General features: G+C 38.4%; 1 protein-coding gene across 5 annotated transcripts; it reads right to left on the bottom strand.

Annotated features, from left to right (window-relative positions):
- Positions 1–1,306: 1,306 nt before the first annotated feature.
- Positions 1,307–12,500, bottom strand: LOC122884384 (annexin A11-like). Of its 5 annotated transcripts, none has more exons than XM_044214220.1 (15): positions 12,343–12,500; positions 9,951–10,283; positions 8,792–8,874; positions 6,706–7,074; positions 6,198–6,285; positions 5,421–5,515; positions 4,995–5,108; positions 4,601–4,691; positions 3,929–4,008; positions 3,776–3,832; positions 3,546–3,639; positions 3,299–3,394; positions 2,377–2,435; positions 2,132–2,254; positions 1,307–1,997 (listed from the first exon to the last, which is right to left on the bottom strand). In XM_044214220.1, the coding sequence occupies exons 2-15, from the start codon at positions 10,279–10,281 to the stop codon at positions 1,938–1,940; spliced, it is 1,740 nt and encodes a 579-aa protein (XP_044070155.1). In that variant the 5' UTR covers positions 10,282–10,283; positions 12,343–12,500; the 3' UTR covers positions 1,307–1,937. The 5 variants fall into 5 exon arrangements, with proteins under 5 accessions (XP_044070155.1, XP_044070157.1, XP_044070154.1 ...); XM_044214222.1 differs by having other exon boundaries at positions 6,706–6,927; XM_044214219.1 differs by lacking the exon at positions 12,343–12,500 and having other exon boundaries at positions 9,951–10,296.

Raw genomic sequence — 12,500 nt, 5'->3', positions numbered from 1 at the left:
TTTATCTCAGTCCTGCTAGAATGCATGAGAATAATAGCGTTCCCAAGGTGTTGAATGAACAGTACCAATTCAAAATGAGCCAGTGACTATGTTAGAAGAAAATAAGTTTGTTGGTGTCCTTCATCATCATACTGACACTTTTTAAGACATTTTTAATGTAAAGCCATCATTTTCCCATAAAACCTCAGACCTTAAGGCGCTGTGAGAGGATTCCCAAATGATTAGATCAGTTATAATAGACTTTAAATTAGGCAATTCATGGTTTTTAATTAACAGTGAATTACACAGCCTTCAGCTGGATGCCTGCAACAGATGGGAGGTTTCTGATCATTATGATATCCAAACTACAGTATTAGCAGAGACATGCTGAAACACTTTGAAATTACCTTATAAAACTCATATAATGATGTCTAAATTATCTTATAATCTCTAATGATTCTTCCTGTCACCCAAGGATCCCACTGACAGCACTGCAGACATGCTAGACTTGTTTAATGTGGCCAACCAAGGCAGCTTTATGGATGCCATCAATTCCACCCCACCCCCTTCACAGTTATTGATTGTAGTGCAGTTAACTCACACACATACTACTGTAGCCAGCCAAGTGCAGAGCCCCATCTCTACAGTTAAGTGTGTTTAACTGCATTTTAAGTGAAGTCAACAGGACATAATAAGGCATGGAGAGCTCAACATGCAGCCATGCATGCTGGCCTTACACCCCTCAAGGAAAGAGAAATTATGTATTTGTATTGATTGAGTAAAATGCTGTGTATTTAAGAGTCACCCGCAAGACTTTCAATACATTCAGTGTTGGGTTTTGTAGACACTTGTTTATTATGTTACCTACCTGTACGAATTTAAACTGAATTGTGACAGGTATTTATCTAATGCCATCATATAATGATCCATATTCTTCACAGCTTAGCATTAGTAAGGAGCTCATCTTGTTGAAATTCACACTTCTAGTTTAACTGTTGGGGTTGACTAAAGATGACACTGCCCTCTACTGGCAAACTGAGTCTACTACCAAGTGCAGTATTTAATAGTTAAACAGTGTTAGAGCAGTCATGAGAAGGTCATGACAACTTTGAAAGATACTATAATTGGTAATTATGCCATCTGATGAAAACCATTTGTATTGCACATAGGGAGTCATTTGTTTGTCAACCAGTGAAGGGATATGATAGACATTACTCTGAATTTTAGGGGGACATCTGTATCTAAATAAGGCCTGTACATATGTTTTTGTATTTTTCAAATAATTTCAATGTATTTTGCATGTGACAAAAATCAAATACTTCCAGTGTGTGTTCTTAATATTTATTTTCTGAGACTCATGAAGATAAAATCATTAACAATTTATGAAATTGGATGCTTGATTTTACATACTACAATGACAGGTATATGATACACAAATTAAAGCATCTGCTGCAAATAAAACACAACTATAATGAACAAAAAGTAGTTAAGTGTAGACAAAATATAGAAGAGATTATACAATTGAAAACATTGACAGACAACTTTGGTACTTAGCTGCTATGAATTCTATGTCTCGTACTTTATTCAGCATTGCTGAACATTAGAAAATTAATTGATAAACGCACCAGATATCATTAGATATCAGATCACATTGGCACAATTGAAATAAAATATCTTAAAAATATATAGCTCTAAAAATTAAAAAGTAATCTCTTGCAAATCGATTGTATGGCCATGTATATTCAACTCAAATATCCAGCAAAGATATCACAAGTGAATAAATATAAAACTGTATAGAAAAGAAACAATATGTAGCGATATTGAGGTTCTTAAAACTAAGTAAACATTGCATTGAGAGTACTGGCATGGCATGCAGGTTTGTGTATAGTGCATATAGATAAGGCAGAAATCTGATATTTATAGAAAATTTCTATAATGTAGTAGACACTGTTTCCTTTTCAGTCACTGCCCCCACAGAACTTCAGTAGGAGCTTCTTGTAGTCCCCTGATGTGTCTCCCTGTCAATAACAAAAATGCATAAGCAATTAGGCATTAGATCTTTGTCTCACAAAATCATGTGTACTTGTTACTTTTACATCATCCATGCAGCTGTAGGGCTATTTGTAAAAATACAATATATGAAGATACTTACAGAGATGTGCGTGTACAGCGACTTGCCATAGTTTTTAACATACTCCTGGCGGATATCCAGCATGTCAACCTCGGAACGGGAGACCATGATCCGGATTAGGGTTGTGTCTTTGGTCCCAGCTCCCTGAACACGTGCACGCACGCACACACACACACAAAATCAGGGTTAAACATTATTAAACATTATGTTGCACTTATTTAGTAATGTATCGAAAATTTGTATCCAAACATGACAGGGTGTCTCACCTTCATGGCCTTGTAAAGTCTCTCAGCAAAGTAGGCGGATGTGTTCTTAATACACTTCACTGAAACAGAGAAATTACTTACTAATTACCAAAACAAGCACAATGTACTCATTCATTCATACTTTGTCTCTTTCTTTTTTAAACAAACAAGATCTCAAATGTACTAATTAGTGCATTGTAAAGAACACATTCTAATATTTATCACTCTAACGGGAGGATGATGGAGAAGTAATACTTATGTGGCATCTGAAACGTAAACTATGAAAAATCAAGTTATGCATACACCAAAGGAATATAACAGCATGGCAAAAAGCAAATTTAAAGCTACAATAATCAATATTAAGTGAGGGTTGTGTTTGTCAGCTTGTTTCTGAGGTTTTCTGCAACACTGGTGGCCAAATATTGATTAATGCAGCTTTAAAGCAAGTTATATTTTGAAAAAAATGTAAATGTGGAATCAGAAACAAAAACATTGTCCCGAAGAGTGAAATGAAACACAGAATCAAAGACAATGGCAAACATCCAACACTGCAGTGCACACCACCTCACAATGAAAACATATAGACTGGATGTGCAAAACCAATAGAAGGATTCAAATAAAACACATCTAAAAGCAGGTTACTGTACCATAACCCTGAGAAATGTTGGAGAAAAAAGGAAAAAACAAAACAAAGAGATTATGCATTTAACAGCACCCCTTCTTCCAGTAACTACATTTACTTTCAAAAGTGTATTAGGATAGCTGTAATACAGTATGTAATATAATAAGGATGGAAAATGTTTAATGGTTAAATGTTACATCAAACATGTACTGCAGACAAGCCTCTACACTCGTCATTAATTTATTATGTGGAGCAGATTCAGACAATCACATGGGTGTGGCCCTTCTAAGATTAGGGTTGAAAGTGTTTGTGTATTCTTACCCACTGCCAACATGCCACTCTCGAGGTCTCCGGACATCTCCCTGCTGATGCTCTTCTCGATATCTCTGCCACACATTTGCTGGTACTCAAGAAACACTACACATGCGCACACACACACCATCAGTAACATAGCTAACAAGACACTGATGTTGCATTTGTGGCCTGATTCTTAATTATCCGTTGATACATTTTAAATGTTGAACCTTATAGTTGATTATGCTTGTGAACATGTCTTCATAAGGAATACCTGCTCTGAGATGGGGTTTGCTCCTGGCACACAAAATAGCGTTAAATTTGGACTCGTCTGTTCCCAGCTTGTTTTCTCCAGCAGCATACAGGGCCTATAAGGAGAACAGCAATCTGGACAAATCAACATGCTGTGCCAACAATAGGTCAAGTAATTAACAGTATAAAAACTATCAAGTTGCAGATAAATCAGCAAACATTAATTATTAATGAGAATGAAGCAGACTTTACCTGAGCATCTTGTTTAGCCAGAGAGATGTCAACAGTTTCTCGTTCATCACGATTACCCTAAAAAATACAGAACAGCATATTTCTAATAAAATCTGGAAGTAGTTGCTAAGAGACGTCAGGCATACAAGTAATAAATATGTATCATATCTGTACCTGGGCGAGAGAGATCAGGAGCCTGCGGAAGTGGCCTGAGGTATCCCCACTAATGGCATCCTCCAGTGACTTCTTGTATTCTGAAAAAGTAATGGTACAAACAAACAAACAAAAACAGACCACAAACACATGGGTTCAATATAAATACATGGGTATGGGTATAAATGAAGTTAGTAATAATCTGAATTTTTTTTTTTTTTTTTTTTTACAGTTAGCATCTTTAAACATGTAACAAACATTGTGCAACTACATTTCAATCATGACATACTGAAATGTTTCACTGAAACCAAAACTGATATACTGGCACCTTTTCAGGCATTTACTGTAGGTAGGGTGATCACAACCCAGCTTACTGGCAAGGGAAACTAGGATACTGTGGATTACAAAATTTTACTACATAAAACAATAAAATGAACAATTACAGTTAAGGATTCATTAAAAACTGTGTAATGCCTTTCTGTAGTTGCAGTTATGAAACCTTGATTATATGTGACAGATTTCTAACCATAACATCTGCATTTTCAAATTTTATGGTGGTACCCAGATCAAGATACACTGAGCTTATCCACTAACGTAATAAACCTCTTTCAACACAGTGTTGTGATGCTGTGTGATAAAGGAGAACAGAACAGTAGGGGAAAGCAGTGCATTAACCGCCCTGAGGCATCTCACCTGCTTTGTAAACACGGTTTATCTCCTTGATTTCAGCGTTGGAGCGAGACGACAGGATCTCTATCAGACAGGCTTCATCAGTTCCGGCTCCCTGTTAGGAAGACCGAACAATGATAATCTGATAACCTCATCCTCTGGTGTTGTAGCAGCCAAAATTATCCCTCTTTATTTTTGTTTAGTGAATCTTCATTCAAACCTACAACTAATGAAATTCTTTAGAACATTTTATAATGTAAAAATGCTTCTTTATCAAAGAATATTTTTCATAATAAGTAAGCAAATGTTTTTACAATGCAAAACCACATAATAACCTGGATTGTATGTGATTCTACAATGACTAAAATACGGTAAATACAGAGAAAATTATCAATTGGTTTTGTTTCTCAGCATTTACCTTTATGGCACTGTGGAGCTCAGAGGCATCAAACTCAGCTGGGGACTTCAACGTGGCCATGACCAGCTTCCTAAAGTCTCCAGACAGTTCTGAATGCAGGTCCTTAATCAGATCCTGAAAATGGAAACATGCTTGGAATAACTCAAAACCATAATTAACTACTGCTGTGAAAAAACCTCTGTGGCATAGCTATAATGAGCTCTGAGGACATCCAATCCCCTTTCCATTTTACTGGCAGCACTAGCACCTGTTATGCACTTCCAGGTAATGCACAGTGTGCCATGTATGATTCTATATTGAGAAATGGTGTTTGTTTTGTAAACAATATATTTTTTTTTAAATCAAATACTCCCCTAATGGAAAATGACATCAGGCATCACATTAACAACATATGAACTTAACAATAAGTATGAATAGGTCTGTTACCTTCCCATAGGAAGTTTTGTAGGCTCGGAGCAAAGGCACACGTTGCTTGTTAGAGCGACTCCCCAGTAAGTCAATGATGGCTTGCTCATCAGTTCCTGCACAGACAAGCCCACAATGTCAAATCACACAACACAGATAAAGAAACATGTCTTAATTTTCAATTTAAAGCATTTCATTTATAACTACAAATTAAATTTATACTTAAAAATGACATATCTTTCAAAATACAAAAGCTGTAATTTGAAGAAAATTAAGACTGTGATCGACTTAAGAAATTATTTGTCAACTAACAGTCATAGGATGTCTTTGACTAATTTATTAGGTAATATAATTTCAAAATCTGTCAAAATGTTTCTCCAGTATCTTTGTCCCTTTACAGATAAGTGAATTCATGCACTATGATCTATAAATATAGTCTTTAATTGTGTTGATAAAAGACCAAAGAATATTTGTGAATACTATGGTTATAGATGTGATTATAGTTTTCGATTGATCAGAAATTACTTTTTACCCATTATCCTGAAAAAGACCGTAAAAGACGACTACCGGTAATCAACTAAACACTTCTTAGTTAACTATGACCCTTACAACCAATTATTCAACTAAATAATTAAGAAGGAGTGGCCCAAAAGAATATACAATTAGAATACAACTTCCCAAATGGACAACATGTAGTGCATCATGTGCATCCGGAGGATATTACAGCTCAGAAATAGATAAAAACAACAAAATAACAAGTAGCAAACCCTGATTAAGTTCTCTGTCCATAACACTCACCAAAGCCCTTCATGGCCTTCCTCAGGACTTCCACATCTTTGAGTGGGTCAGCTCCAGGAAAGTCGGTGATTGTTCCCCTGAATCCTCTCTGAGATAACAATACAACAATTTAGTTAAGTTATTTAAACAAAAAGTGAATTCTGTTTTAGACATTACGTTGTAAATGTATATAAGTGTGTGTATTGAAAGGTGGGGTATGCGATTCTAATCCAATACAATCCAGTGTTTGTACACAGCCCTGGTTCTGTAAATGGGAAATAAACAAAGTGGCTCGGACCGTGCTACACAACACTATTCCAGTCATTCCAGGCATGATTTGTGTGTTAGGTAATGTTAAATGACTTGCCCACGGACATTTAGCTTACTTTCTAGTTTGCCAAGATATGCTGTTGTTGTGCAGAATCGCATACCCCACCTTTAAGACATCACAACACAGAGGCATAATAAGAAGACAGATATTTAAGTTTTTAACCAGTAGGGTCAAAAAAGTGTTTTCTGAGTTTATTACATTGACAGGTGGAGCTATTGGCATGCCTCCTCCTCCATAGGCTGGCATGGATGGATTTGGTGAAGGGACCTTTGGGTACCCTGGCATAGGTGCTGGTGCTCCTCCATAACCAGCCATGGGTGGGTTGGGTGATGGTGCACCGGGGTATCCAGGCATTGGCTGGCCAGGTTGACCAGGATAGCCCATCCCTGAGCTTTGTTGTTGGGGCATGGTCCCTCCTGGCTGTGGGTACAGGCCATATGACTGTTGGTTAGGGAAAGGGGCACCATACCTGCTAGACTGAGTGGCAGGTGGGTTCCCCCCGGAGGCTTGGGCGAACATGGATGGGTTTGGAGTAAAACCCCCCATGCCTGCAGAGATCTGGTTGGCCTGTGATTTAGAAAGATTGGTATCCCATAATATGTGTACAGATCCTTGAAGATTATTTCATGCAAAGCACAGGTAGCTGGTCACACCTTTTTTGGATTAGATTTTGATTTATTTATGGAATTAATCAATGTTTAAAATCCTGGAACTAACTTCAGAGGAGAATCTGAAGTTAATGTTCCTGATGTTCTGAACTTTGTCCAGTTACATGATGTACACAAGTACCCAAACAAAGTGTGGCCATGCTATATAATACGATGGAAATTCATATATCTGATAACACAAATGAGAATACAACAAAGACAAAACAATGAATCGGAAAAGTAAAAAGGGGTAAAAAAAAAAAATAATAATAATTAAAAAAAAGCATTACATGATAGGTAAGTTGATTTGGTCTGATTTGGTTTAAGAGGCAATATGTAAGAATTGAGACTACTCTCCACCTGACAAATTCATACTCCAATAAAATAGGGGGCAGCATATCACATATCAGGTCATAACTGCTGCTAACTGTCGTTAGCTAGTTAGCTCAGTTAGCTGCGCAGCTAACTTAGCGGTCCTATTAGCTGACTGAGTACGGAATGGGCACCAGAACTGGAGCTGGGTGAGCAGGAAACAGAACCGGTATCAGCAGCCTCCCAGTGAACATGGCCAGACAGGGACCGAACACAGCTTCCGAGACCGACAGAGGCCAGTTTGACGACAGGAATACAGTACTGAGGTGATTTACAGGCTCTGACCAGGACTCTGACTACGGGGACGACAAACACACAGCGGGTTCAGGCGGGGATAGAAGAGGCATCAAGCGGGAGAGAAGCGGGTGGGAGAGAGGTCGGGCATCAGAGAGGCAGCGAAAGCATGTGGAGCCAGAATAATTTTCACATCTCACTTGGTGAATTAAGGATTTATTTTGACCAAACCAGAGTTGGTGATTATTGGAACAGTGGAAAGACTAACCAAGATGGTTTTGGTGAGTTTTATTTAGTTTCTGTCGAGTTTGAATGAAGTGTGTTTTACGATGTAATAGAAAAGTGAATTCAGAAGGTGTACAGTTGTATTAATCTGTCTTGATAAGGAAAATAGGTGTAAGAATATTTCCTTTCTTGACATTTTGTGAGTTTATTTTGTATATTTATTAGACAAAAATTTATTAGACTGTGTAATGTAGCAAACTCACCGCTCGCACACATCTTCCAGCTGGAACTATCTGAGCTATACTATTGGACTAGATATCACCTCTTGAAGCACAAGTGGTATTACAACACAGGACGGACCGGGGCTAGCAGGTTAGCGTGCTAATTTCAGTAGATATCTCTGCAACATACATTGACGTCATTAAAATAACATCAGAACTATTACTTCTTCACATTCTGTTGATAAGGTTAGTTAATTTTTTTAAATGTTTTAAAAAAAAATCTGGCCAGATCTTACATATTGCCCCTTTAAGAAACATGGATAAGAGTGAAGTACATGACTGTTTTTCTCATGCAAGGGACTGAGAAAGAGAAGGTGACAAAGAACATAGCAATGCTGAGGATTTTGAAATGCAGACTTTGGAAAAGTCTTACCGTAAATTGAAAGGATGTGATATTCCGTGAATGGCTGTGTAATTCATTCTAACTGGAATATTCAACGCAATAATCTGAAGATGTTGCATTACACATATATTAAGAATTTTTTCTGGGTGCAGGTGAAGGTGATTTTTTTAGGCTAAACTTACCATGCCAGCGTTGTATCCAGGGTTGGATAAGCTGTCAAGACCAATGGAGGGATATCCACCAACAGGCCCACCTCCCCAGCTGCCTGGAGCAGACAACAAAGAAAAAGCTGTTCAGGAAAGGTGAGGATGTATTGTGCTACTAAATGCCTGAAATAAATGAAAATATTAGACTGAGACAGGGATGACCCTTCTTACTGGAACTTCCTTCCTTCCTTTCTGGGAGTACTATGTGAAAGATGGACTGTGGGACTTGCTTCTCTTAGCAACAGTAGATGTTTGTTTTTTGATGGAAAAAAAAATCCATCTGTTAACTATACGTCTCATGATCCATGTTGCCTATAAACACAGCATAACTGACTCATCCTTTCTAAGACAGGCACCAGAATACCTTGACTTCAACACTGTTTTACTCATGTTGCTCTGCATGTGCTAGATGAGAAAGTAGGCAGTTTTTGCTAATATGTTATACCATAACAACTTGATAAGGTGCTATATCAGTTTATTTCTCCGAGTTTGTTTTATAGTGTTTCTGCCCATTCTTGGTCACAGATCTCTTAATGCAGCTTTAAAGGAATAGTTTGACATTTTGGGAAATACACTAATTCACTTTCTTGCTGAGAGTTTGATGAGGAGATCGATATCACTCTCATGTCTGTACAGTAAATATGAAGCTGCAACCAGCAGCTTCTTAGCTTGGTTTAGCATAAAGACTGGAAACAGGCAAACAGCTTGCCTGGCCCTGTCCAAAGGTAACAAAATATACCCACCAGCACTTCTAAAGCTAATTAATTAACATGTTATATCTGTTATATTTGTTTAATGTGTACAAAAAAACCCTGTGCCACTGACAACAAGACTCCAGGAAGTCACTGCACCCAGCCAAGACATAGTTCAGCACATAACCCCCTGTAAAACCACAAGGCATCGTTTTTACACTTTATTTTTTATATGGATTAAACAAACAAGACATAACACATTAATAAGAGAGATTTAGAGGTGCTGGTAGGCTGAATTCTTTACTTTCTGACAGAGCCAGGCTACTTGTTTCCCTCCCATCGTCCAGTCTTTAAGCTAAGCTAACCGGCCGCTGGCAGTAGCTTCATATTTACCGTACAGACATGAGAGTGGTTCTACTATTCCTTTAACAGCGATGGCTTACCTTGTGGTGGTGCCTGTGGGTAGCCTCCAGCCTGTGGTGGATAGCCTCCAGCCTGTGGTGGATAGCCTCCAGCCTGTGGTGGATAGCCACCAGCCTGTGGTGGATAGCCACCAGCCTGTGGTGGATAGCCACCAGCCTGTGGTGGATAGCCACCAGCCTGTGGTGGATAGCCACCAGGTTGAGGAGGGTAGCCGCTTGGCTGTGGGGGGTAGCCTCCTGCTTGGGGAGGGTAAACTCCAGGCTGAGGTGGGTAAGCACCAGGTTGTTGAGGGTAAGCCCCAGGCTGTGGTGGGTATCCGCCTGCCTGTGGGGGGTATCCAGGGTAGCTCATGGCTTTAAACATAAAACGGAACTGTCAATCAAAGGGCTGCAAACATGACCTATTACTAAAAATATAAGAATCATCTTGTGCAGCCACCTAAACAAAAATTTACTTTATCTGTTGGTAAAGAACAATTAAAAGAAAGAACACTACACTTTTAATGGCACCCTTAAGACATATGAATGCATTGACATAGCAACAAGAGAGTTGAAATAACACTCAGCTGTAAAACTGCCCCTCTTGCACCCACACAGCAGAATTCTTCAGTGACTAAGACATGAACAATCTCAGTTTTCCAGAAGTGGTGCATTTATATAGTGCACCATGTATGTTTGCATTGAAAAATATAGATCTGACTTACAATAATTATATAGTTAGTTGTTACATTGAATTGGACATACGATACTAGTCTTCTTTATAGGTCAAGTTCCTTGAAAATATATTAGTGTGGATGTAGCCTCAGTGTAGTGCTTTTTAAATGCACCTATAGGCAAAAAACTACAGGCCTATTCAATTGATTCTCCCGGTTTCAGTTATGTTCCTAATGTGAGCTGAGTTTGTAATCTATAAACCACAGTCTTTGCATTTGAATGTAGCAATATAAGTTTTATTGTCACTGCAGTCTAATGAAGAGCAAACTCTTCAGTCCAGTGCTGTTGGATCACAGATATTTTTAGCTGAGTGGTGAGGAAACTTTCATTTTGGTTAAGCTTAGTATGAAAAGCCTGTGTTCCAATAGGCCTACTTGTTCCATGGTAAAACTGACTTCAGTGGACTTATATGGAACAGTCTTCTCTGGACACAGAAAAAAGGATGTTGTTGTGCTTGAATAAGCACACAAGGCAGGGAAGCTACCCTGTGAAATACAGAGGTCAAATCATGAGATAGAAGCATATAAATTTAGTGAATATAGCAATTACTTTAAAACCTACTTTCAGATTTTTGCAGGCAAAAGTTATCCTCAGTCACAATGACTATTAAATAAATACTTTTAACCTCTTATACACTTCCTCAGCATGCCCTACTGCTGACGTCAAACATAGTAGTACTAGATGCTGACTCAAAGCGCCCTTGTGAAATGCACACAGTCAGACCAAATGTGGTGTGTCTATTTCAGGGTTAAATGGTTCAGGTTCAAACACATCACATTTAATTGCTGTTCAGGTGCAAACCTATCACATCTAACTGCCTTCACACTTCAAACTGTGAGAAAACTGTGACCTGACAAAACCACAATGAACAGCTGCAAATCCTCACACATATGCACGCCCATATTTGCTTAGGGAGTTTGGGTGCTAATAAAGGTATTTATCATTTCAGGGTCAAAAATCTTTAAAAAAAATAGTAGTAAAAATTCACCAGAACGAGGTCATTACAACCTCCTAAGGTGTTACAAGACAGTGACGATTACCTGTTCTATTTTGTTGTGACGTGAACCTAGGTGTGTCAGTTCACTCACTTTAAAACTTTAGAAGATTGCTAGTTAGGCCCATAGACATACAGTCAATGGTTCGGCCAAACACAAGACGTTACTATAGCTAAGTAATATATCTTGACTAGTGAGTACACTGCACTGATAGTTTGACGCTATGCTAAACAGATCATGTTAGTCACTGGAAAACAGACATTTAGCTAGCTTATAACACGAACAAACGTTTCGTTTTAAACAGTGCGCTAGCTAATAAAACGCTACTTCAGGCCTGTACAAATCTCTTATTGAAAACGATCTAAGTTACCTCCAAACCCGATTTACATAATGTCGCTTACAACAGCCGTGTCAACTGAACCCTGCTCTAGGTCGTAACTTAGCTAACTAGCTAGTTAACCATAAAAATAAAAAAGATTCCAGCAAAAATGATGCAACGACCTAACGTTAGACGAGCATTTTGTAGCCTTAAATGGTTGAGTTTAGTTGAGTTGGTAACTGCAATAAACGTTGACAAGCTAACGACAGCGTCGAGAACAGCAGAGCAACGTTTGACCACAAAACGACTCCAAAGATAGTTGCCACTTATCCAAAATAACTTATAACCTGTACTGTTTGAGTAGTTGTTTGATTTTAGCACTTACTTTAGTCTGCTTGCAGTCTCTTCCTGGAAGACGTATTTCGTTGACCAGTAGCAGATTGACTATCTTTAGCTCGCTAACTTGTGTGGGTGGGGCCGAACTCATATTTTCCATTTAGAGAACCCACCCATCAAGCTCTCTTATCGTCACGTGACAAAAGC

Source organism: Siniperca chuatsi, linkage group LG11 (genome assembly GCF_020085105.1).
Source record: "Siniperca chuatsi isolate FFG_IHB_CAS linkage group LG11, ASM2008510v1, whole genome shotgun sequence".
In the NCBI taxonomy this organism is placed as follows: Eukaryota; Metazoa; Chordata; class Actinopteri; order Centrarchiformes; family Sinipercidae; genus Siniperca; species Siniperca chuatsi.
The sequence above is the reverse complement of the archived record's forward strand: the minus strand, read 5'-3'. Positions and strand labels throughout refer to the sequence as shown.

What these genes read in the sequence shown, in the direction of transcription:
- LOC122884384 (XM_044214219.1), bottom strand. Translation starts at nt 10,293, where the DNA reads ATGTTTAAAGCCATGAGCTACCCTGGATACCCCCCACAGGCAGGCGGA. An exon ending in ACAAAACTTCCTATGGGAAG is followed by an intron (nt 5,109 to 5,420) that starts GTAACAGACCTA and finishes TTCCATTTTCAG; the next exon opens with GATCTGATTAAGGACCTGCA. An exon ending in GACTTTACAAGGCCATGAAG is followed by an intron (nt 2,255 to 2,376) that starts GTGAGACACCCT and finishes GCACGTGTTCAG; the next exon opens with GGAGCTGGGACCAAAGACAC.